Source organism: Gopherus evgoodei, chromosome 5 (assembly GCF_007399415.2).
Source record: "Gopherus evgoodei ecotype Sinaloan lineage chromosome 5, rGopEvg1_v1.p, whole genome shotgun sequence".
In the NCBI taxonomy this organism is placed as follows: Eukaryota; Metazoa; Chordata; order Testudines; family Testudinidae; genus Gopherus; species Gopherus evgoodei.
The window spans coordinates 104751197-104777100 of NC_044326.1; the positions used below are offsets into that span (position 1 = coordinate 104751197).

The 25904-nt window shown below is 39.1% G+C and overlaps 1 protein-coding gene and 1 long non-coding RNA gene across 11 annotated transcripts in view; one reads left to right on the top strand and one right to left on the bottom strand.

Moving 5' to 3' along the window:
• Positions 1-16113, top strand: part of SEC24D (SEC24 homolog D, COPII coat complex component) — a 92121-nt gene extending 76008 nt beyond the window's left edge. The window contains exons 14-23 of the mRNA XM_030564306.1: positions 1623-1739; positions 2937-3107; positions 4044-4140; positions 4884-5029; positions 7878-8016; positions 8365-8483; positions 10588-10767; positions 12003-12194; positions 12876-12965; positions 13884-16113. Coding sequence (XP_030420166.1) covers positions 1623-1739; positions 2937-3107; positions 4044-4140; positions 4884-5029; positions 7878-8016; positions 8365-8483; positions 10588-10767; positions 12003-12194; positions 12876-12965; positions 13884-14024 — 1392 coding nt within the window. The 3' untranslated portion in view covers positions 14025-16113. The remainder of the gene's footprint in view (positions 1-1622; positions 1740-2936; positions 3108-4043; positions 4141-4883; positions 5030-7877; positions 8017-8364; positions 8484-10587; positions 10768-12002; positions 12195-12875; positions 12966-13883) is intronic.
• Positions 1242-24574, bottom strand: LOC115652367. 10 transcript variants are annotated; one of them, XR_004000615.1, is made up of 7 exons: positions 24564-24574; positions 20753-21379; positions 18128-18256; positions 15010-17454; positions 14602-14705; positions 13217-13340; positions 1242-1691 (listed from the first exon to the last, which is right to left on the bottom strand). It is a non-coding gene; the product is annotated as an uncharacterized LOC115652367 (long non-coding RNA). The 10 variants fall into 10 exon arrangements; XR_004000617.1 differs by lacking the exon at positions 24564-24574 and having other exon boundaries at positions 20753-20805; positions 21131-22655; XR_004000620.1 differs by lacking the exon at positions 24564-24574 and having other exon boundaries at positions 15010-17111; positions 17414-17454; positions 20753-22655.
• Positions 24575-25904: the final 1330 nt, after the last annotated feature.

Consider the following 25904-nt stretch of genomic DNA (forward strand, 5'->3'; position numbering starts at 1 on the left):
TTTAAAAATATTATGCATTTATGTATAAAAAATTAGAAAAATGCCAAATGGAATATACATCTGTCACAAGTGAAAGAAATAAACAAATATAAACTAGGTACAGGCACAAGAAAATTAGACACCTAGTAATGAATTCATTTGATAACAAGATCAATCTGGACCCATCTGGAAACTTCTTGTGTACATTTATTCTGCAAGTCATCCTATTAGCCAAGTAGATTTTTTTCTTTGTGTTCCTATATCTGTAACATCCCACACTTTTTTCACATTCTGTTCACTTCAGTGCAGAACATTCCTATTAGAATCTAACTGCTGCTGTCCTGCCAGCTGTTAGCAATTATTAAAATTATCACACTGACTATCTTCAGAAACAGGTGGAATGGAAGCTTAGGTAAAATTTTGGCAGATTAATGGTGGTGGTGGTGAGTTAGTTGAAGAATATAGAAAACTCCTAAATTCCTCAGTATGGTATGAGGTCATTTTCTTAAAATGTACCACCTATGCTAGATGCTGAATTAATGGACTTAGTGAAAGAGGGCCAGATCCTCATCTGGTATAAATCAGCATAGCTCCACTGAAGTCAGCATAGGTTTGCTAACTTTCACCAGCTAAGGGGCTGGCCCAATGTACACAGAAGCCCATATTGACTTCCCTACAACCTATGTGCATCTGGCCTGAGTTAGAAGGACCACCTAAAAAGGTTTGTGGGGTTTGTTTGTTTGTTTGTTGTTTTTTTTTTTCCTTCCAATTTCAGCATCCATTCAGTCTTTGGATTCTCTGCTGAGACTTCAGGGTGATAGCTTTGTGTGATGCCTGGGCAGCACAAGGTTTTTTTCTGGCTAACAAGGTATATAAATGTACAGCATGAATACAAAGAATCTTTAAAAGTCTGAAACACCATAGCAACCCTTCTTTTAGCCTAACTCTTAAGTTTTGCTCATATATGAAGGTATCCCATGAGCAAAGTTAGTCTATTGTCTTCATACCCTTAAAGATTCCTTGACTTCAGCCTGTGTTCATATACCCCCAGTGATCTAAGAAGAAAAAAAAACTCATTCCTTGCAACATATGATTTACATTTGAAGTTAATTATTTAAAAACCTCCAGATACATATGCATAACTTTAATTGATATTATTCAAGTGGAGAAAAAAGAATTGAGAGGGGGCCAGCTTCTTCTGTCCTTGTTCACACACAACTCTGACTGCAGTGGGACTCACTTGTGCATAAGAACTACAGAACTCACTGTCTGTTTATCTTTTATTGCATCGTTATTTAACATTTATATTGCATGGGCATTAAAAAAATTTAAATTGACAGCAGTCTGGTATATCTATTGTTAATTTTGTCCATCAAGACTAGATTCCTATGTAGAAATTACTGTAATACCACATATGACAGACATATCTATGTTAGATTAAGCTATTTATGGATATTGAATTCCCAGTGACTTTCTTTTGGGATTCGGTGCCATGAAGAGTTCAGTCTTGAAACAAATGGACAATTTAGCTTACGAGGATTTAGGAAAAGTTTACACTTTTGTTTACACAAATGCTTGAAAATTAGGTTCATTTGTTTATACTAGCAGCAGAATAAAAGGTTGTTATGGTGTCTTTGTGACAGGCAGCAGAATGTGCTGGAAAGTTGTTTATCTTCCATTCTTCATTGCCGACTGCTGAAGCACCAGGGAAGCTGAAAAACAGAGATGACAAAAAACTGATCAATACAGATAAAGAGAAGGTATTTTCTATTTAGAGCTTACAATGAATTGAGAAGAAAATTGCACTGATTTTTGTTGTTAGGTTTCTTTGAAGACTGGAGTAATTTTTAATAGCTGCATATTAATTACTTTTTTTAATAAAATTTATTATGCTCCCATCATCCTGGTGCATGAGCTCTATCTAGTTAACACACATGAATGTCAATCCTAAGTCAACAACAAAGTGATACTGCCCTAAATCACCCCTCTCCACCATAAATGAAGCCTGCACAAGTAAAAAAGCCATTCACTTAACAAGGAATTTTGGTTACTGTGAGCTCAGTGCTTTCGTTCTCTAAAAACTTATGTGGAATCACAGCATTCAGAGGCTGTTTCTAGAGCAAAGATGACCAGATAGTGATTGGCATAAGTTTTAGAATCCCTGGCCTAGTTCTCCACCTTAAAAACTGAACTTCGGTGCTGTCTGTACTTGTCCTGGGCCCGTGTGACACTTCCTTTCTAAATGGCTGCATGCGCACTGGGATCTGAGGCACCACAAGTCTCAGCTTCCACAATTTGGTAGGCTCTGGGATTCAAAGGATTCCACCCTCCATTGTGTACCAGGCTTCCAGGCAACACAAAAGGAATGTGTTCAGTATTAGGCCCCGAGTTCATTTTTTCATCTGAGACAGGCAAGGAAGGGGCATCATTTCAGTCATCTTGGCCCCAAAAAGACGACATCAAGAAGCGGAGGAATGAAGCTGGAACTCTGACACCTTACCTGTGTCTTGCACCCTGCTATGACCAGACCATAGTCGTGCTTCCCTTTCACAGTGATATATGCACCTACATCCAATTGCGTATCCTTTCCATTCACATCCCATCCAACTCTCTCACTTCCACACCTTCCAACAAACCCTGGTCTCCACACAAGTTTTGGTTGTGGCACCAGGTACTGTTGCAAAAATGCCCCTGTGCTGGTTAGTATGGATCATCCTTCTCTCATTCTATTTGTGAGCAGGGCCTACACTTAGCTAAAAATCGAGGACCAAATTCTGCTCTGCTACATGCATGCAGCTGCCACTGACTTTAACTGCTTGAAAGCCACTGGTTTAATTGTATTAGCTGTGTCATTTTTAATTTTTCCAAGTAGCTGGTTGAATTTTGACATATCAACAGTGTCTTAGATGATGTCCAAAGAGAAATTACTATGACTTTTTTTTCCCCATTCTCTGCAGATACTTTTCCAGCCACAGACGAATATTTATGAGTCCCTGGCCAGAGATTGTGTGGCTAATGGCTGCTGTGTGAATCTGTTCCTCTTCCCAAACCAGTATGTGGATGTAGCCTCCATGGGTCTTGTCACAATGTACACTGGAGGAACTCTTTACAAATACAACAATTTTCAGGTAAGTGCTAACAAATCCCTATCTGTCAGATTAGTTGCTAGGAATTTACTGTTTTCTTTCCATTATAAAGAAATGTCTTGTCTAGTCTAGCGTAAAAAATGAGTGAAGCTGTGGAGAGCTTGTGTGTCTCCTAGTGGACAGAATGCAAAACTTGGAACTGACAAGTCAAGCTCAAGTTTAAAGACTTTCAAAAACATCTTCAGTCTCTGAAATGAGCTGGTTACTATCTTAAAATTAACCTTGCTTATTTAAATACATTAAGACATTTGAATTCATTGACTTCTGAGAAGGTACAGCAATTATCATTGAACATCACAAATAGAAATGCTTATGACCAACAGGAAATGGACATCCTTTGGAGAAAAATGAGAATCTAATCATTTACTCAAAAAGTTGTGGGTGTTTCCCAGCCATGACAAGACTAACGTGCTCAGGATTCGTCTTTCCAGTAAACCAGTTTACAGGGTGAAATTCATCCCAGTGTGGGGACCTACATTTGAGAATCTGTGCTCCAAACTGATCTGCACGTGTATTTTCTTGCTAACCAAGCAAGAAACACAAAATGTACACAGTCCTGGCTGGAGCCTTAAAATGCATCCTCCAGACAGGGAATGTCAGTGCAGCAACTCAGTAGTAGTCAATGGAATGCACCCTGTGAGTTAGGGTATCCCTTTTGGGAGTAGAGGAATTCTAAATGTCCGAGATTGTAGGAATGTTTACTGTTAAACTGGATTATTCTTGCACATCTTCGTTTCTATTGAAAGGGACATGCAGAACACTGCAGATGGCTCATGTTTAAAGAATACAAGTAATGAGGATGATGTTTTATATACACATCCATTTAAAAACAAACTTGTTTTAAAGACTGTGGCATTTTTTGCTGTTTGCTGCCATCCAGTGGTGGATGTCAGCTTTGGTTTTGATTTGTGTTTTTAGGTACATTCTGATGGTCCCCAATTCCTGAGTGACCTCAGGAAGGAGATAGGAAAAAAAACAGGATTTGATGCAATCATGAGGGTTCGCACAAGTACAGGTAACAGTACCCTTTTGGAATGAGAATTAACTTGAGCGCACGTTTCAGTTTTACGTCACCATATTCATAGTTTCCTGGAGAAGAGAATTGTTGAGCAGTAACAAATCATATTATTTTCACAGAATCATAGAATATCAGGAATTTTGTACATGTTGTTTCTATGATTTTATTATTTTACACCTTTAGGGGTACTTTGCTAGAAAGTAGAGGATGAGGTCTACATGCAAAAAATGTACATGCCTTTACATTTCAATATGCAGAGTTCTGCTTGTGCATGAAATTAATCTCATATACAAATAAAGATTGTGCTCATATTACACACACCTCAGGAGCTAGGTTTTTATATAAACCGCTTCTACAAACTGTTGTGCACCCACTTGTTCCCAGGTTTTGTAAAATCCTCCGTTGTAGTGAAAACTTTTTTCAAACAACTATTCTACCTACAACTGTAGGTATTCCAGGACCAGCTTTAAATAGAGCGGGTGCTCAGAGGGGCACCAACTCTGCAACATTCCTTCCTTTACTCTGGCTCAGCTGCCAGATGAGAAGAGTCTTCTGTTACTATGCCTCTTTTTGGCAGTGAAACCAGAAATGGTGGCCTACCATAGTACCTGGAGCCTCCCATTGAACTCTAGTTCCACTCTCATCCTGCAAAACATATTGAACATCAATAAAAAATGGGTCACTTTAAAAAAAAATTAAAAATAAAAAAAATAATTCTTTGATTTATCATCTGCCTCCAGGTTTCAGGGCCACTGACTTCTTTGGTGCCATTTACATGAATAACACCACAGATGTAGAGATGGCAGCAGTAGACTGTGACAAAGCAATAACAGTGGAGTTCAAGCATGATGACAAACTGAATGAAGACAGTGGAGCCTTAATTCAGGTGACAAATGTTAGATCTGTGTCATTCATTAAATAATGTGCAAGATTTATTTTTCAGTAATAAAAAAAATACTTCCCCCTCATGGGGTGGATATGACCTGAGCCAGGCATAATTTATACAAATTCAGCGCAGTCTTGCCAGTGATGTGCTGCCAATTAAGGTTCACAGGAATGTTTTAATGAACAACATAGTAGTAGTAATGCTATTCCTTAAGTAGAGAAGGTAGAACCTGACCATAAGTGATTGGCCTAAGGTCATGCAAGTAGACTATGGCAAACCCACCTCTGAGTCCTAGACCTCTGCTGTAGCCATCATCTGCATGTAAGTATGACCACCCATTAGGAACTACAGTCTTTCCATCAGACTCACAGCCACCTGGCATCTTGTTGCAGAACACCATAATTGGCTGGCCCATAAAACTCAAAGTTCTTGCAGCCATCTGTCAAGTCATTTCCTCACATGAGGCCAGGGAATTAAGTTCCCCATAAACTTCTGCCAGTGCACCATCCATGGACTCTTAGCAAACACTTCCCAACATGTCAACTTGCCTAGTAGTTGTGGGCATGAATGGGGACTCAGTTGAGATTTCTGAAATTCATTTCATGTTTGACTCCAAAGGTGAATCTCAGGGTATGAACCCATTACTGTGCCAACACTATACTCACGTCTACGTCTGTTTCTCGTTTTAATACACCTCTACCCTGATATAACGATGTCCTGGGGAGCCAAAAAATCTTACTGCATTATAGGTGAAACTGCGTTATATCAAACTTGCTTTGATCCGCCAGAGTGTGCAGCCCCTTAAAGAAACCCTTACAGAAATAAATGACACTTGGACTAGGAGAGTATCATCTCCCAAACTGGATTTAAAATAAATTATGTGGAAACATTATTAAAAATCAGGAACTATTTGTAAACACACACAAACATTGGGTCAACTTCACTCAAGAAACTGAGTTTCTTTGTTATTTCTCCATTGGCAATGGTAGGGTTTAGTCCTACTTTTTCCCTAGAGAAGAAGCTCAGAGCACCTCCCCAGTGCCTGGGATCCCCCATTAGCCACAAGCATTGGGCATCCACGTGGAAACCTTCTGCCCAAGCTTCCAACTGCCTGCATCGCAACTCCTGTAGGAACCATGTTTACCAGGGACTCTGCTCACCATGAAATTGCATATAGTGCCCCCTCTCCTGCTCACAGAGTGGTCCTACAGCACAGTGGTGGAAGTTGAACAGGGTTATATTGCAAGTTGGGTTTTTTTTTTTGTTGTGTGTAGTCTAGCCCTCCTGTTAAACTCCATCTGCTTGCAAGACCATGCCTGACCTAGTCTCAGAGGAGCCCTGTGGAGCCTCCCATGACAGAAGGGACAACAGATTGGGGGTAATTGGGAAGCATGTTCTGGAGATGTAGGACTTCCTCCCTGCCTGGATCTGCAGGCATTCATGGAAGTGGAGGAGAATGGGGATCCCTGTCAGGAGCCAATGGATGCACATGTAACGCATGTGAAATTAAATAGTTGTGAGTGCTCAGCTAGCCAAGGCTGATGCCATCGCTGTTTACGCTTTAACACCAAAGTTAATATCTGTTCCCAATAATCTATCAATGGGGATATTCTTGGAAGTTTAGATTTAAAAGCTGATTAGGGTTCAGAATTTTCTGCCTTTAAACTTATTGGCGATGCCTGTTATAAGTTATATTCCTTAGATGGATGTATCCCCCAGTGTTATCAATAAGAAATTGTCACCAATTATTATAGCTGCTTATTCATGACTTCTCTTTTTAACCCCAGAAAATGTGATCGCTTATGATCTCCAAAGCTAAACCACAAGATTACCTAAACTATGGGGTTTTTTTTTTTTGCAGTTTTCCTTTTGTCATGCTCCTAGAAATATAATGTATGACTCAGTAGTTTATTCATGGGTAAATACAGTTCCATAAAACATAACAGGCCTTGTATGAAGTAATTTCCTAGGGCCATGGTACAATATTGACATTGGATGTACATTCCTTGTAGACTTTAATTTTACATCTCCATTTCAAATGGGAACTGTTCGTAAAGGGTCTAATCCAAGCACATTGAAGTCAATGCAGTTTTTCCGTTTACTTTAGTGGGCTTTGGATCAGGCTCATAAAGAACAAAATGGTGAGATTTCATTCATATTGGTGCATTGTGAAAAGCATTACAAGGTACAATATCCTGATTAATATGATGCAGGAAACGTATTTGCCAAAATAGAATCAGATTCCAGTGCAGTAAATCAGAATGATAAAAATTTCTCAAGTGTTAGAGAACAGTTTAACTTTTTGAGATTGTCTTATTAATCTTTTCCTCATTCTTTTCTTTCCTCCCCTTTTTTTATCATGTGATGACAGCAATAACGTGATGTGTTGAATAGTTGTCAGATAGCTTCTGCCCATTTTGTGGCATGTATTCCTTTACAGTTACTTGCTGAAATGTTTTCTTTAATAAAGTTTTTTCAAAATTTAAACAGTTAAAATCTTATGACTTTCTAAAACAAAGTTGCTGCCAGTTCTTGCTGTTTTCCAATGACGTCATCTGTCTGTGGCGCCATGAGAGCAGCAAGCTTTTTAATCACTCATGTTGTGTAAATTTTAAGATTAGTTGCTTCTATGATGGGTTTACACAAGTGTATTTACATTATGAATGCTGAGTAAATTGCTTGTATAGCTCATTAACATTTGAATGTTGCTAGTCCAGCCTTGCATAAAGCATCTATTATTGCTGTTGTATGCTGAAAGTGCCGAAGACCAGTCGGTGGTGGGGTTTTTTTTGTTTTATACTAAAATAAAGTTATCTGTGGTAAAAACTAGAACTTCTTATCATTGCAGTGTGCTGTACTTTACACTTCGATAAGTGGGCAAAGACGACTCCGCATACACAATATTGGCTTAAACTGTAGTTCCCAGTTAGCAGATCTCTACAAGAGTTGTGAAACTGATGCACTTATAAACTTCTTTGCTAAATCAGGTAAATTTATGGACTGCCACTTATTTTTGTTTTAGAAAAAAATATATACATACAGAGCATGATTCTCCTCTAACTTACACTGGTGCAAAACAGAGAAGAGGTTCAGGGCCATATATTTTCTAAGCAGCAGACACAGCTGTTTGTATCTTGAATATACCTAGACAAAGTTCCTAAATATTGCTGAATATTATTTGTAAGACAGGCAGCTGAAACAGATACTGACTTAAAATAGCTGCAGAAATAAGTTTACTTTCTTTAATATTATATGCAGGTTAAATATGGGCCTCTGAAACAAAGTTTTTTTATGTCTAATTAACTTTAGGATGATCTTTTATTCTTTAATTGTAGCTTTCAAAGCCATTCTAAGCCAGCCCTTGAAGACAATCAGAGAGATCCTGGTGAGTCAGACTGCTCGTATGTTGGCATGTTACAGAAAGAATTGTGCCAGTCCATCTGCAGTAAGCCAGGTAAGATCCAGCCCAAGGGAAATGCTCCATATTAGAGTTTGTACCTAAGATAAATAACTAGCATTGCAAAAGCAGTGATGCCACAAATGAAAATTTCAGAGCACGATTTAATTTCCTTTCATTCTCCATAAGGAGTTCGTTTTTTTTTTTTTAAGAAAGGTAAAAAGGCAGTGATGGGCTTTAAATAAGAGTTCTGAACGTGCACGGTATTTCTCATTATATCAGCTATTTATGACTTATTACAACAATCTGTAACCTACTAACTCCTCTTTTTGTCCTATGACTACAGGGGTGTTAACAGGCCACTTCACCTTGAATGGTCCCTTAGAATATGTGCTAAATGTTTGACCTATTTAGCTGTGACACACTTAGTACCTTCCCCAGTCCTGAAGAACAGCTCTATGTAGCTGAAAAGCCTGTCTCTCTTACCATGTCCTCATGTATTTAGCAAATGGTAATGCTAACCACAGAGCAATATATAGATGAGAAGGGAAGTGCATTCCCTAGCTTGGGAGTTCTTCAGTGTTGCTAGCCAAGGAGCAGCTAGTCTAAAAAGGGTTTTCCCCGGCACCTTATACCAATAAAACTCTGATGGCACATTGCTTGTTTATAGTTGCCAGCAAGATTTTAGTACCAGTGCAGTAACCAACCACACTCTGGAGTTGAATCCAGGTTAAATGACAAGCTACTTTAACTTGTAAAGAGAAGGGTCATGCTTTTCACAGTACTCTGTGGTGTTCTACTCTGAAGGTAAAGTAGAACCATAGGACTGGAAGGATCCAGAGGTCTAGTCCAGTCTCCTGCATTAATGGCAGGACTAAATATTATCTTGACCATCCGTGACAGGTGTTTGACCAACTTGCTCTTAAAAATCCTCAATGATGCCAATTCCACCATCTCCCCAGGCAATTTATTCCAGTACTTAAGCACTCTGACAGTTAGGAAGTTTTTCCTAATGTCCAACCTAAACTGCCCTTGCTGCAATTTAAGCCCATTGCTGCTTGTCCTATACTCAGAGGTTAAGAGCAATTCTCCCCCCCTCCTCCTCATAACAACCTTTTGTGTACTTGAAAACTTATCATGGCCTCTCTGTCCTCTCTTTTTCAGACTAAAATCCATTTTTTTTCAATCTTCCCCCATAGGTCATGTTTTCTAGACCTTTAATCATTTTTGTTGCTCTTCTCTGGACTTTCTCCAGTTTGTCCACATCTTTCCTGAAATGTGGTGCCCAGAACTGGACTCTATATTCCAGTTGAGGCCTGATCAGTATGTGATAGTCACTAATCACTACGTAATCAGTAGTGATTAGGCAGGACATGTGAGGCAGCTTGTTTGCTTTAAATGCTTTTTATGTATAATAGTAGCTTCAGGATATCTATGCCTCTACAGCATGGTCCAGTGGAGAAGGCACAGAACTGGGGCTTTGAGACCTGGGTGACCTTAGGCAAGTCACTTAATAGGTCTGTGCCTCAGTTTTTCCATCTAAAACTGGGTATTCTATTACACTTCATCTCAGGGTTACATAATTAACATAGTTTTGTTTCCTTCCTTGAGGTGGAACCTAGCAATTTAACTGACTGCTGATTACACTCAGTAATAAGATTTATAATTGTTGGTTTATTTATTCAGGTTAGGTAACGGTGCCGATTTATAAATTGAGTGTTTGTAACCACACTGGCATTTTAAACGTTTTAAACCGATTTACAACAGGCTGATGTTTTATTCTGAGCATCACATTTTCGTACAAGTACACCAAATACTGCATTCTGTGACGAAGTGCACATTAGAATAACATCCTGCTCATATTACCCACTCACCTTCTGGCCTGTTTATGATTAATGTAATATTGTTCTACATCCTTCACTTTCAAAATTTGAGGGGGGGGGCGGGGAAGAGAGCTGAAGTAACTTCTACAACATTTTGTTAGTATTTGGAATCAGTAAATAAGCACTACTTTGCAAGCAGCTGCTTCAAATAGTCCTGAGTCAGCTAGAATAGCACAAAAATTATATTTCATAAATGGTAAAAAATAGTATATGTAAAAGAAGCTTATAAACCCAATAGTAGATTGAGTATATTAAATAACAAGATCTTTGTCTTTCAGCTTATCCTTCCCGATGCAATGAAGGTGCTACCAGTTTATATTAATTGTTTATTAAAAAGTTGCGTGCTAGTTGGCAGACCAGAAATTCCAACAGATGAAAGAGCTTATCATAGGCAGTTGGTCATGTCTATGGATGTTGCTGACACCCAGTTGTTTTTCTATCCACAGCTTCTGCCAATTGTAAGTATACATTTGAAGTGTCTTTTCTAGTGGGGAAACACTATTTTTACAGGTTTTTCAGTGTAAGTGGCTCAGACATGCAGAATTAAATTGTCTGACCATGTATATGTGCACACATGCTGAGGATTCTTTATACAGTATATTGAGTGATCCCATGTTGTAGAGTTACTTTCTTGCCTTTGTCTAGTCTTCAGCTGATCAAGCAGACTGAAATTTCAGTCAGATGAAAATGTCTTGAGAAAGTTACTGACCAGAATAAATAACTACATAGCTATAAACGCCAGTCTCACTGTCCTCAGTGCTATCTGTATATGCATAGATACAATCACTTTGGCCCAAATGTTTAGATAGATTGTTTCCTTCATGCTATTTATTTATTTCTTCTAAATGTCAGTATTAAAGGATGCTAACACAGTTGATTAACAGCTTTAATTCAGGATTTTTTTAAAATTCCAATAGAAGTAGTGAAAGATGACTATCATTCCACTTATGCAGAGGACACGTAGTTGTCTTTCAGAAATAATTATTTTAAGGGTGGCTTAATAGAAAGTAACTATAGTAACGATTTATAAGAAGTTTTTTCTCTCTTTTCACTTTGCGAATCTGAAAGCACTTTGAAGGACACAATAGGGGGACACTGACTACACAAACAGCAAGAGGTGAAGATCTCTTTTTAAAGATGCATTTCAAAGCCATAAGAATAGGCAGGTGGTAGGTAGTACAGCTTCTAAGCTGAAATTGACTATATTATGTTTATGTAAAGGGCAGCTGTATTAAAAAAGGTGACAACATTAAGTTTTTACCCGTCAGCTCTGCAGAGGCATTACAACTATGAGTGTGAGAGCTGGGTACTTTTCTTGCTTGCAAATCATTCACAGGATTGTTAACTAAATTCCAATCATAACTGTGCAACCCAGTTGTGTCTGATTAGACAGTCACACTGATGTGCATCAATGTAGTACAGGTAAAATTTAGCAAATCCTTTGGCATGCAGAATCTTAGGGGAGGTGATGTGAGTTAAAGAACACAGCCTGACTTCAAAAACTTATGAATTGAGCAAATGAGATGCAATAAAGTAACTATTTAAAAAGGGCATTTGAGGGTCATTTTTCAGAGTGTAACTCCCCATTTAGCAATAGACCTTGAAGCTTCCGTATGACATTTTTAAATTTAGTATAGCTAAATTTACTAAGAGACTAACTGAATTCATACGCTATTTTCCCCTTGTCCTGCAGCATACTATAGATGTAAAGAGTGATGCGTTCCCCACTGCTGTCCGTTGCTCAGAGGAACGTCTGTCTGAAGGCGGAGTATTCTTCTTGGCAAATGGGCTAAATATGTTCTTGTGGCTAGGAGTCAGCACCCCACCAGAGCTTATTCAAGGGATCTTTAATGTGCCGTCCTTTGCACATATCAGCACAGAGGCTGTGAGTATATTGTGGGCAAGATGGAACTGGGCTGACAAAACTTGATTTCTGTGTAAGTAAGTGGGAAGTCATTCTGTTTGGAAATTAATTTCTAAACAAATAAGTTACACAACTGAGGCCACAAATTTGGATTGTAAGAAGAATGTAGGTAATTTAAGCAGCAGAGTCCTGTGGCACCTTATAGACTAACACAGCTACCCCTCTGGTAGGTAGTTTAAGATTCTCTCTCTCTGTGCTGGTCACCCACTGAGGGTACAGAGACCATACTATGTGGTTTAGGTGACCAGCAATACAACACAAATAGCAGCCACTGGACAGTATACAAACAAAGGCTGAAAATGAGCAAAAACATTTGATGAAATTGATTTCTAACCAAATCAGTGATTAAGGTTATAATTCAGTTGCTTTGTATTGTGTTGTCATATGGACACCTGTTGGTTTTCCCATTGGAAAACTGATTATTTCATTGCAGGCATACAGTTATACCAGTAGCCAGAGATAAACAGATGAATGTCTTCCTGTTTGAAATGGGAACTGGTTACACCTTTCACAATCTGCCAGTATAATTTTGTTGGGTCTTGGAAAGCCTCTCCTATACAAAATATGCACAGCTCTCTTAATGTTTAGTTACTAATGATGGATGTGTATAGCCATTTAATCACCTCTTAATTCTGTTGTTAGACACTACTCCCTGAAGTGGACAATCCCTATTCTAAGAAGCTCAGATCAATAATGGATTACATCCAGAGCAACAGACCTTACTCCATGAAGGTAGGAGAGAAAACAAAGTAGTTTTTCCAAGAAACTCATCAAGTCAGATTCCTCTTGTCCATAAACAATATTTGTGCAATGCTGGCTTTGATTGAAAAAAAACTTATAAGCTGTAATAAAGGGACCCCTGTTCAGAAACCTTTATTGCTGCATGGGCTTTTGACTTCAGCAGGCTCTATCAATGGAAAGGCCTAGCCAGGGCTGGCTTTAAACCGATTCCCCTGAATAGGGCTCCGTGCCTTTTTACTCACCCGGTGGGGGGTTCTGCAGAAGACCAGGAATTGAGCCTCGCCATTCATAAAGCTGGCCTTGATTGTAGCTATCTCCCAAAGAGCAGGCTTAACTCTGCTTCCACAGAAGTCCCTGGCAGTTTTACTATTGATTTAAATAGGAGCAGAGTAAGGCAAATACTGCACACTTATGAAAATGCCACTATAAAGTAGTAAAAGCTTCAAGGTACATAGCACAGTTCACTTACAGAAATTAAATCAGGGTGATGGTTGATTATGGGCTTGCTTTTGAATTGAACATAGATGCTGCTTATTTAGCGCAAGATTTTCAAAGACAAGGGCTTAAGCTGTTCCAAAATATTTACTCTCCTAGAGTCTGCAGTACAGTCATCCCCAGTCACCATGAGGGTTCTTTGTTAGTTACATCCAAACTGTGTCTACACTGACGCTCATGTTGACATACCCATGCTAACTTAAAATAGCAGTATGGGCTGCACATGGCAGCCTGACTTCCCAGTATACATGTGTGCTGGTGCTGCCCTCACTGGATCTCCATGAGTTACACACACTGCTGAAGTGAAGTAGTATGCTCAGCTAATGTGTGTGTAAAGCACAAAACAATTTCTCTGAAAATACAGTATCAACCAACCATTGCTGTATCTTGAATAATCAGTATTTCTCATTCCAGCTGCTAATAGCAAAGCAACGCGAACAAGCAGAAATGCTTTTCCGACAATACCTGGTGGAAGACAAAGGTCTTTATGGAGGAGCTTCTTATGTTGATTTCCTATGCTGTGTCCATAAAGAGATCTGTCAGTTGCTCAGCTAAAAGGAAGCTTGACGTATACTTCATCAGATATTCCTTCCATTTGGTGACTAACTCCATGTAGTGTTTAACTAAGTTTTTCCTATGCTATTTGTGTACAGTTTCTAACTTTACATATTAGTGCTCACTTTCAGAGTATCTAGTTTATGTAGGAAATTCTGCACTCAGGTATAAATCTTTGGGAGGGGCTTTAAAGAGTGCCTGTTTCTAACTGACAGATGATAGCATAGGGGTTGCATTTCCTAAATATAATTCACAGAACATTCCAATGTCCTCAATTATCTAATCTATTCTTTTTGCTATTCATGTAAAGTATACTATAACTGAGGAAAAAACTAGTTTTACACATTGTGATGTTTAATCAACTCCATTAAATATCCAGTTTGCAATAACATTGTTCAAGTGGGCTTCCGTGGGGACCTGTTCCGGTTGTGTTGAGCAGTTAGGATCATTATATGTTCCCTTGTGTAAATCTGAATATCTACTTGTACCCAATGAAGCATACAGCAAAGTAATTCCCTGACAAATGCAAATATTTACTGCTGCAGAGGCAAATTATCTAGGGCTAATTTTGGCTCACCTTCTACATGTACCACAGTGAAGCATGTTGTTCAGGCAGCTGGTCCATCTCCAGAAAAGCGCCTATGATGAAATGCATTCATCCCTATCTCACACATCATGGCACTGTTAAAGAAAAGAAGTGTTACACACTGAGCTACTTCTGTTCAACCAGCTGCAGAGCTATAAGCATGTGTACACATGCTAGTTCTGATCCCGAACAGCCTATATGCAAGACTGCAGCCCTCTTTTAAGACACTTCACTAAAATGTTTACCATGGGAGTGCAATAGTAATGGTGAGCTAGGCTAACTTTGCACATGATTGGGGTGAGGCTTCAGAAATTACACAGGGTCACTACTGCAGTCTTGGTAGATGAACTCGCTCTGTATGGGAGGCAGAGTGCAAATGGTCTGCCTCCATTGACTTACATCCATGTGTGGATAATCAAGGATACAGAAGTCTATCTACAACTGGTCCCATCTTTTTGGCTTTCCATCATGCTCAGGAGATATAGGTGACAGAACTTGGCCCATAGAAACTGCAGTGAAAGAAGGGAAGAGCAGTAATAAGTACAACAAAAATTACCCTGGATTTGGCAGGTACATTTAGCTGCTACTGTCAGTCTTTTCATTAGTAAATGACTCACTTTATATTTATTAGTGTCTCTTCAATACAATAGTAAATTTGGTCTACTTCCTATAAAAAAAACTTTATAATTCTGAAACCTTAACTATATTAATCAGAAATCAAATTCAGTATAGTTTGAATATTACAATCCTTATTTACCAACTAGAATATTCATAACTTTTAACTTAAGAAAAATTTGAAATACAACTGTGGTTTGAATATTTGTCTTTTTGAAACTCCAAGGACTGTTAGCACTTGTTTTAACCAAAGGTCACATATGATGCTGGAAGCAACATTATTTATTTACATATTAGTTGTGTATTTCTGTGACCATCTAACTCAAATATATTAAGACAGTTATTGCTTTAAAAAAGCTAGATCACTGATTGATATTAAGGGCAGCATTTGGAAGATTAAAAGGCAGTTCGCTTTAAATGTTCTGTTGATTAGATAGTCTCTTCATATCAAACTGTTAATGCATTCACATAGGATGAGAACATGATGATAAATCTCACCTGCAGACCTTGTCCTGACAATTTAGAAGAATTTTGGAACTCTCTCTTCCCAAACACTGTAAAAGGAAAGCAACTAGTCCTCAAAATGTAGAGGAGAAACTTCAGAAACCTGCAAAAAATTATGTGCCTTTTAAGAAATGTTTAGCATGTCAAGTGAATTAGAAAATCATGTAATGTTGTTGTTTAAAGTGGTTGCAAAGAATTGAAAGCTCCCTTGGTCAAGTATTACAAAAGAACCCTCCTAGACTAAATTCAACTGGGAACTAAATCTGATATTTCTTCAGAGAGAGATGGGAATTTGTTGCCATTCCAATTCAGTGTACATTATGAATTACACCAGCAACTTTTTAAAAAATGTAAACAAATGTTTATTAAATACCATTACTATCATGTGTGTTAGTGTTCATTCTTTGTCCAGTTAAGGATTTGGTACATCACCGTGTAAGAGGCTGTCTCTCTTCAGCATTTGGGCAGAACACACAATTAAGGGGCTTTGTTCCACTGGTAGTGTGCAAACTGTCTCATACAGTTACTACTGTAATAACTAATACAGCTATTGACAATACAAGAGACTGGAGCTGTGGAAGTTTTTGTATGCCAGTACCTGAACTGGACTTCAGGTGTGATGAGAGATGGAACTAAACTAGGCTCACTGTCACTGGTTATTAGTTTCAAGTATGGAAGAGTTTTGTAAAGATACCTCTGGAAATTTGGTTGTGATGAGTCTTTCATCTCAGGAAGTTGCTGGCAGCCTCCATTCATGTTGCTGTATAGCACTATCGAGGTATTTATACTGCATTGCAAAAATTGCAAAGGCACTCAAGCCATAGTCTAATACTGTTCCCATTAAAGTCAGTAAAGACAGACAAATTTTTGGTTCTAATAAATAGTTCCAAATGTTCGGCGTTTTCCTGATACACACTTATTTCACTTCAGGATTTTACTGCCTTCTCAGATACTCTGGCAATAGTAGTTTCCTGACGCTCTGCCTAGTGTAAGCATTCGCAATTTGAACTTTATTTCTAGCAGCACCAAAGTGTAGCAGATTCTTTTTGTCACAACAAGGAGACCCACTGCAAGTACGTGAATTTTGCATTAAGTAAACTAAGGCACCCATGGTGTATGCTGCAGCAAGCTGGATCTAAGTCCCTGGATTCTGGGGCAGTCTTCTGCAGCACACTGGAAGTATTGTGGGAACTTCAGGGAGTTCTTAAAAAAAAAAAAATACAATCAACAGTACTGCTTCTCTTCTCGTACTAAATTTAAGTGTTACAACATCTTCAGTATGCCAGACTTAACGTACGTACATCAAGGTTTTCAGGGTAGGGAAGCTGGAGAATCTGGCAGCTGGGAACCCAGGAGAGCAGCAGTTTGACTGTGGAATGTTTCTGCAAAAGCTCAGTGAAAGTTAATACTGACATTTAAATTGTTGGCTTCATATTTGGGTTAATATCCATTAAGATGAATTTGTCACTATAAAGGATGTAGCGGGCACAGTTTAGTGGCTATAGCATTGGAGAAAGTCAGAAGACCTGGGTTCAATTCCTGGTTCAGCCACAGAGTAAGTGACACAGGTCACAGAGAAGTCTATCACACTTCAAGTTTCCCTCCTCTGTCAAGTGAATAAAAATCTTTCCCATTTCAGCAGATGTGTTAAGAGACACTACAGCAACAAAAGCCATATACTTACTTAGACTATGCTGGTTCACTCCTTAGGTCCACGATTTCAGGCTGTCCGCAGACAGAGGAAGAAAAAACGACTGTCAAAAGGGCTAAGATGTTCCTATAATATCATTAGGGATGGCCTGTCTCTGCTAAAAGGCCTTGAGAGAGAGGGGGCGCAACATTGAGATGAAAGAGCACTTTATAAACAGAGAAAGTTATGTATAGTCTCTAACTAGTCTGAGGTAGTAAATCCGGACCTTGTGCATACACAATATCAATAACACATGTGGAACAGATCAGTCACATTGTATTAGAAGTAGCATCTTCAAATACCACCTTGCTTGTAAAAGAATTCATTTTACTGAAGTCACCATCACACAGAATGGTGAACAAGTCCCTCAGCTCTGCCATGAATTCACAATATAGTATATTAACATAGGCAGTTGCAGACCACTTGATGGTGGACTGCTGAGTCTCCTTATTCTTAGCTGATAAACTGCATGAAGGCACCTAAAAATGCATTATTTTCCTTGTTTTTTTTCCTAACAAACAACTGCTGTAGGTAGCTCAGGCATACTATGTGATCAGGCAGGACAGGGGAGCTGGGCCAGAGTTCTCTATCAAAGATGACCCACAAGGATTTTTTGAAGTTAGTGTTGTAGACTTTTTTAAAAACTCCTTTGTGTAAAAGCAGCCTGAAGATATTTTAAAGCGAGAGGGGAAGAACCCACACACTTACCTTGGACATAATCAAGTCTAGTCTTTCCAGACTTTGCCGCCGAACAGCTTTGGTGTATTGTGAGATCTCACTTTAACTGAAGGTGCTGGGATACTGAATGAGCCCTTTATCCAAAGTGATCATTAGATGCTGTGTACAGAGAACATCTATTTAATTCAAAAACTGGAGCTAACAAATGTAACATTGATTACCCTCTTCCCATCTCATTTGCTTAGCTTTCATTCTCTTGTGACATTTCACTAGTTCTGTAGTCCCCATAGAATATTTCAGACTGAACAAGACCTGAGTTTAAAGAAGATCAGCAAATCTGTTTAGTTTTTTACATAAAAGAGTACAAGCCTATCTTTTAGGATGGTTGAGAATCCCTCTGTCCTATGTTAAGGCTGATAACCCCACGTCCCCCAAAAGTATTTATCCTTAGCCACAGAAATAGAGTCAAGTTCTGTGGGTTCCAGTTTTAGCAATAACTAGTCAACCAACTGACTAATGGACAGGAGCCTAGACTAAATTCACTAACACGTACTGTTAAATGAGCTCAGATCTTCATATAGTATCTCTGCAAAAAGGCCTTGAGAGAGAGAGGCAGCTTTGAAATGTAACCTTCATTCATAGTCCCTGTAACTAGTCTAAGGTAGTAAATCCTCATGCTGTGCATATACAATATCAGTATCACACATGTGGAACAGAACAGTAACATTGTTCTAATACTCGCTTTGTTATGTGACATTGGGAAAGTCACCACACCTTTGCCTCAGCCCTTCCGGCCTTTTGTTTTGTCTGTGAAGACTGAATAAACTTTGACACAGGAGCTGTTTGCAGCATCTAGCATAATGTGCTCCAAATCTTATTTTGACCATTTGGTGCCACTTAATGCACCAATGTTGTCTGTAAAGTTGAGGACAACTCAAAAGTGTAACTGAAGTTTCACTTCTATTCCACCATGTGGAGTTACTGCCTAATCTACTGTGCAAAGCTCACAAGATAAAAAAAGAGAAACAGTTTCCTTAGCTGCCTTTCCATTTCAAGAATCATGTTTCAATTATAGGTTTTATTACTTTATACAGAATTACTCTCTAGACAAGACATTTGGTTTGTTTTACCTTAATGAAAGCTACTAGAAAGCTGTACACAGGGCTATTTCATTCAAACACTTCTCTATTTATGAAACAAAAAAGCACGTAGCCTAGTCTATTCTAATCTAATACACTGACAAGTTCCATGCAATTGCTTTCAGTATACTAGCTACTTATTTAGACAAACCTTCACGTTTTCCCCAAGTCAAATCTTGATTTTTTTTTAAAAATTCAATATTGGAGCTCATTTGTACCAAGGATATTTCAGATGGCTAATACATAAATTGTTTAGGTTTTATACAGATAAAGCCACTGGCTTCCGTGAATTAGTCTGAAATGGCAGTTCAGTGAAACCTGGGTATATCTGTCTGGCCTGCCACCATAACAGCATCTACAAGGCCAATAGTCTTCAGTTCAATGCATGAAGGAGCCTCAATTATTGTCTAATAAAAGCAAACTCTACAGAGCTTTTTACTTGACATTAGGGGCTATATGGCCATAATTGTTTGCACTTGTGCAGCAATCATTTGTAAAGTAAACTATTTGCATAGGCAAATGTAGCTGTAGCCATGGCCTGCTTCTCTTATTGAAAGACGGTAGGAGGTTTGCATGCGAGTTCAAGAGAAGCAGAATTGGATTCAGCATTTGTCTGATTTATGTGCACAAACTTTTTTGCCCAGAAGAGTCTTATCATTTCTGTGTGGGAGCTGGGTTCTGGCAGAGAGAACAGACAAATCTTCATCTAAGAATGACTTAAGATTTGACAGAGCAAAATAGAAAAGACAAGCAGAAATACATTTTAAATAGGAAGAGATCTTTAAGAGGGGGGAGGGGATGTGTTTACATGTCATTGCATTACATGCTCCAGTTATTAATTCCACTTTTTTGAACAGCACTTATATAGGGCATGTCTATACTAGAAACATAAGTCAACCTATAGTAGGTCAATTTACAACCACCACAGTAATTGCTGCAGTGGTGCATGTCCACAAGCTGTCCTTGGATCAGTGGTGTGCATCCTCACTAGCAGCACTTCCACTGACCTAATAGGGACAGTGTGGGGAGCTGACAGCCCTATGTCTTGGGTCCATTGGCAGCTCCCTGCCAGGAGCTCCCCACAGGCTCCCAGCAGGTTGCCCCTGCCAGGAGCCATGCAGCCTTGTCAGTTTCACAGCTTCAGGACAGAGTCATGAAATTGACAAGACAGCCAAGGTTCCCAGCTGGGAGCAAGAGAGTGAGGGGGAGGGAAGCTGCCTGGGTTTCTCCTCCCTGCTCCCAGCCAGAAGCAGGGTCCAGCTGCCCAGCTGTTCAGGAAAGTGGGGGGCAGCTGGACTCTAGCTGCTAGGCTTTCTTGTCAATCTCACAGCTCCTGCCATGAAATTGACAAAACAGCCAACAAGTAGTGCAGTGTCTACATAGACACTGTGTCATCTTAACTACACTGACATAAGCCCTACGCCTCTCGTGGAGGTCTAGTAGTAAGGCACTTACATTGGCAGGAGCAAGGCTGTACTGTAGAAACTGACAATTAGGTTGATATAAGTTGCCTTACCTCAACCTAACTGTGTAGTGTAGATCAGTCCTCAGTCACCTTTCAGTTCTTGTCTACAGACAGAAGTTGTACTGCTTTAACGGCACCAGTATAAGTAAAGTAGCACAATACCCCCTAGGGCGGACACAGTTGTATTGATTTAAAAGTGCTTATATCTGTATAGTTTATTTTCACAGGGGAAGGGGAATAATGGGATATACCAATGTATCTTTTTACCACAACCTCTATGGTGGATACATAACTATATCAGTAAAAAAAAATAAAAATAAAAAAAAAAACACCACCACACACACACCCCCAACAGTTAATACTGGTACAAAAAACTGTATAGACCAGGACTAAGTTTAAAATAATTTACACAGCACTAAGTCTACATACCTCTTTACAAAGAGTAAGGCATGTTCTGATCCCCAAATAAATTTAGAATCTAAACAAAACAAGACTGGTTAATAGCTCATAGAAGGAAAGGTGTGGGATTATAAATAGAAGAGGGAAGTGGGATTACTTGAAGAGAAGCTGGGAAGGAGGAGAAAGGGCATGTGTGGTGGACGAGGACAGGGACTGTTACCAGCATAGGAGACATGAGATCATACTCTCTCCCTATGGAAGCAACGTTTCACAATAAGTCTCATAAAATCCTAATATATTTCAAAACAGGGCAGGGCTCTCATTGGACCAGTAATACACCTCTCAGCACTATCTTGCTCAGTAAAAGAACAAGGATGTGATGCGGGCACAGGACTTGAACTGGCAAGATATTCACTGCTCTGGCTCTGATCCAGCAAAGCACTTAATCACATGCATAATTCCACTGAAGTCAATGGGACTGTTCATGTACTTCAGGTTAAGCATGTGGCTGATTGCTCAGCATCCTGCAGGTTTAAGCCCAAAGAAGGAAACACACATGCTGTAGCTAAACTTGTCTGTGCCACAATTTAGTGTTCATAAAAGCAGCCCGTGTACTGGTTACAATACTCCTCAGGAAATGAAGTTTGAGTATGCCAAAAACAATCTGAATACCTTGTTTTCTGTGCCTGCAGTATAACACTTCCCCTATCCTAATAATTACAAAAGAAGCCTATTATATAATGTTGACATAGTAGCACATAAGTATAAGATTTACTTACCTTTAAACTTGATACCAATGGTCAAAACATTCTTCTGCCAAACAAGCATACGACCACTAAAGACAAATGCAGTTTATAATGTGAAACAAAACATGGAAGAAACCTTTGACAGGTTTATTTTGTCAAGATGTGGATTTTTCTCCTGGTAAGGAAAAAGCAAAATCCCATAAATTGTGAACAAAAGATGCTATGGACCAACTCCTATAACGAACGGTAGTCTACTATACCATGGCTTTATCAGCAGGTCCAAAGTGGTTTTCAAAGTGCTAGAACCTTCCAAGTCACACCTATGCTTTTAACTCATCTGTATCTTGCACAGTACAGCTTCCACTGTAGAAAGAACCTGAGTCGTGTCAAGTAGAACACTAGTTTTCTCAGACAAAGTGGAAGAAGAAAGCAAAGCAGTGTTGAACTGGGACAGACTGCTGGGGTGAACAAAACCCCACCCCTAAAGAGACTAGTTAATGGTCAGATCAGCAACCCAAACAGCTGAAGTAAAAAATAAGATTTTAAGAGGCCTCTGCATACCCACTGTATGAATTAAAGACAGACAGCCCATTTAGTAAGGTCCCAGGTGATTGAAGTGGCATAAATCTGAATGCTAAGGAGCTCTTGTTTTTACCTCCTGATGAACCTTGTCCATAGCTGGAGAAAAGTCTAGGATATAGCATAGAACAGCTCTTGCCCACACAGTCCCTTACATACATAAGAACAGCCATACTGGGTCAGACCAAAGGTCCCTCTAGGCCAGTATCCTGGCTTCAGAGCCGGGCCAGTGCCAGGTGCCCCAGAGGGAATGAACAGAACAGATAATCATCAAGTGATCCAACCCCTGTCGCTCATTCCCAGCTTCTGGCAAACAAAGGCTAGGGAGACCATCCCTGTCCATCCTGGCTAACAGCCATTCATGGATCTATCCTCCATGAACGTACCTAGTTCTCTTTTGAACCCTGTTATAGTCTTGGACTTTACAGCATCCTCTGGCAAGGAGTTCCACTTGCTGACTGTGCATTGTGTGAAAAAAACACTTTTTTTTTTTAAACCTGCTGCCTATTAATTTCATTTGGTGACCCAATTCTTGTGTTAGTAGGTGTAAACAACACTTCATTACTTACTTTCTCCACACTAGTCATGATTTTATAGACCTCTATCATATCCCCCCTTAGTCATCTCTTTTCCAAGCTGAAAAGTCCCACTCTTAATCTCTCCTCATACGGTCGCCGTTCCATACCCCTAACCATGGAATGGCTGCCGTATGAGGAGAGATTAATAAGACTTGACCAGATGCACTAAATCTTAAAGAAACTGGGCTAAATGGATCTATTTAAAAGGTTTACATTAGGTTGTCCTGACATTCCCTTGGAACCTCATTATTCAAGGGGGGGGGAGGGAAATCCTTACCTTGCTCCAGAAGGGAACCAAAAACGCATCCAGCACCTGACAACGTAGGCCCAGAACTGGGGTTTTGAGCCATGGTAAGCTTTACAGTTGTTCACCAATTGATGGAACAAAGCCATATATGCTCATCATATATCCAGGTGAAACCTGTGGATACTGTTCTTTAATATAGCACTGAACAGGCACAAAAGCTACATCAACAGAAGTTTAAGGCTGCAAAGTTAAGTACTCAGAAGTTAGGCAGTGTCAGTATTAAGACTGCCTGTGGAACCTAAACTTGGCCCCCTGTGTGCATTATGACAGCCTATAATTACAGGATCACACTCTTTGCCTGGCCCCCCAGGACTCCTGCTTCATTCCACTGCCCAGCACGAACAGTGTTCAATTAATGGATTATTATCCAGCATTTCTTTAAATCCTCATCATTCACAGTGCATGGCCCCAGGCTTTATGTATTACACACCATCCAAGCCCTGCACTGAATACAAAGTTATTGATTTCCTCATAGGCTGTTATATGGTATGTTAGTTCTTTATGAACTATTACTGAATTTATCTTCACCACACACACTCTTATGAGGTTAGGTGCTTTGTGGTAATAATACTTAAAAGTATTTTAAGAAAAAGAAAAGTTGTAAAAATAGTGTTTTAAATTGTTGAAAAAGTCAAGTCATTAAAGCAAACTTTTTCTAAAACATCATCTTGTGTAACCCCCTTTGTTTGCAAAATACCAACTTAATACAAGGCCGCTATCACATTGACAATAAAAAAAAAATAAAAATTCTCAAACCACCAAAACAGAGGGCTCTTTCAACACCAAACTTGATTTTTTGTTTTTAAGTTTTGTTTTTGCCCAACTTTGGGTGTTGCTAATAAATTACAAATGCAAAAGTGGTTCTGAAAGATCATCAGTTTGTTGCTTCTTTTTAAAGAAGGCAACAAGACACTTGAAGGAAAAAATGCCATCAGGGCTACAAGTGAGCAAGTTTAACCACTAATGCATATAATTTTCATGGTTTGTATAAACGTACAGCTTTAACTGTACAAGCAGCAAAAAGGGGGGAACGTTTTTTCCATCTTTGCCCATTCTGGGCAGACAGCCAAAGAAGTGATAAAAGCTGGTTTGTTCTAAAACATCCTACAGACATAACAGCTGCAGCTCTAAGTTTTGTTTTAGCTACAAATAAAGTGAGTTGTAAGCTCTTCACTTTGTTCACATCTGGAAAGTTTAATATGTAATCAAGTAAGATCTGTAAATGCAAACTTTGAGATAAGGAATTTGCAAACCTTAAAATATAACCAAGTACTCCCCCCACCCCTTTTCCTTTATACAGTTATGATTTTTCTTTATAAATATGATTTTAGGAACAAATATCCAATCCTAGGCAAAATTAGTCCATAAAAAAAAGAGGGATTATGTTCTGGTTATTGGGCCGATGAATTTTCATTAATTGTTAACTCAACTGTAAAAAGTATATCAAAGTTCAGAAGATGTTACAATAACCTATAATAACTTACTTGCCATTAACATTTGTTAAGTTGCTTTCAATAATATTATAAACAGGCACAGGAGAACCAGACAGACTAAATTAGTCCCCCCCCCAAAAAAAGGCCATGGTGATAATTATGCTTAAAATTACAGGAGTACTTGTGGCAGCTTAGAGACTAACAAATTTATTTGAGCATAAGCTTTCGTGGGCAACAGCCCACTTCATCAGATGCTTAAAATTATGCTTACTAAAAACAGGAGGTGTGGAAGCAGAAATTAATGAATGAAAATTTGTATGGCAGATATTAGGCCTAATCGGTAGAAAAAAAATTAGGTGAGCTACTCCATCTGCCATTTGCTTTATACTTAAAAAAAACAAAGAGAGAGAGACTTGGGGAGGGTGGGGACAAACAGAGGCTACTGGAATGAGCTTCACCATCACGGATATCACCCCCACCATCTCCCTTCTTCATCCCTATCCTAAGGAATGCTCTGACCAGATCAGGCCAGACACAGGGTTCCAGATGACATGGCCATCCCTACCAGCTCCAGCTGATTCCCCAAACAACATCTGAAATGAAATGGGATCAGTGTAACAGCAGTTGTTCCTGTCCATCTCAATTAACTTCTCTTTTCCCCAAAAGGACAATTATGATCTTTAATACCATCTAAGAGACTGTCAGACAAGGGTTTATTTTCCTGGTAACCTCTCTAGCTAAGGGAAAAGGGACAAGAAAGGTTGTTAAAATGAAAGCCTTACCTAACACTTTACATGTCCGATGCTTTAAACTGTTTTTCCTCCTTCTCTATCTGTAATAAAAAAGTTAAAAGGGTTTGTAATGGTTGCTTTGCTATAGTATTGGACAGGCTGATGGTCTCTGTACACGAAACTCGACTTGTTAATCCTTGACAGTGACGAAGTTATGTTAACACTTTTGACCTATTTATTTAATCTAAATTCATACAACAGGTGGTATTATCCCCATTTTACACATGGGATATGGAGGCACAGAGATTAAAGCCAAAATTGCCAGAAGTGTCAACTAATTTGGGTACTCAATCTGGGAATCCTGGGCCTGGTTTTCAGTGTACTTAGCACAGTGTACGTTCAGAGGAAAGCTCACTGTCCATAGCAGGAG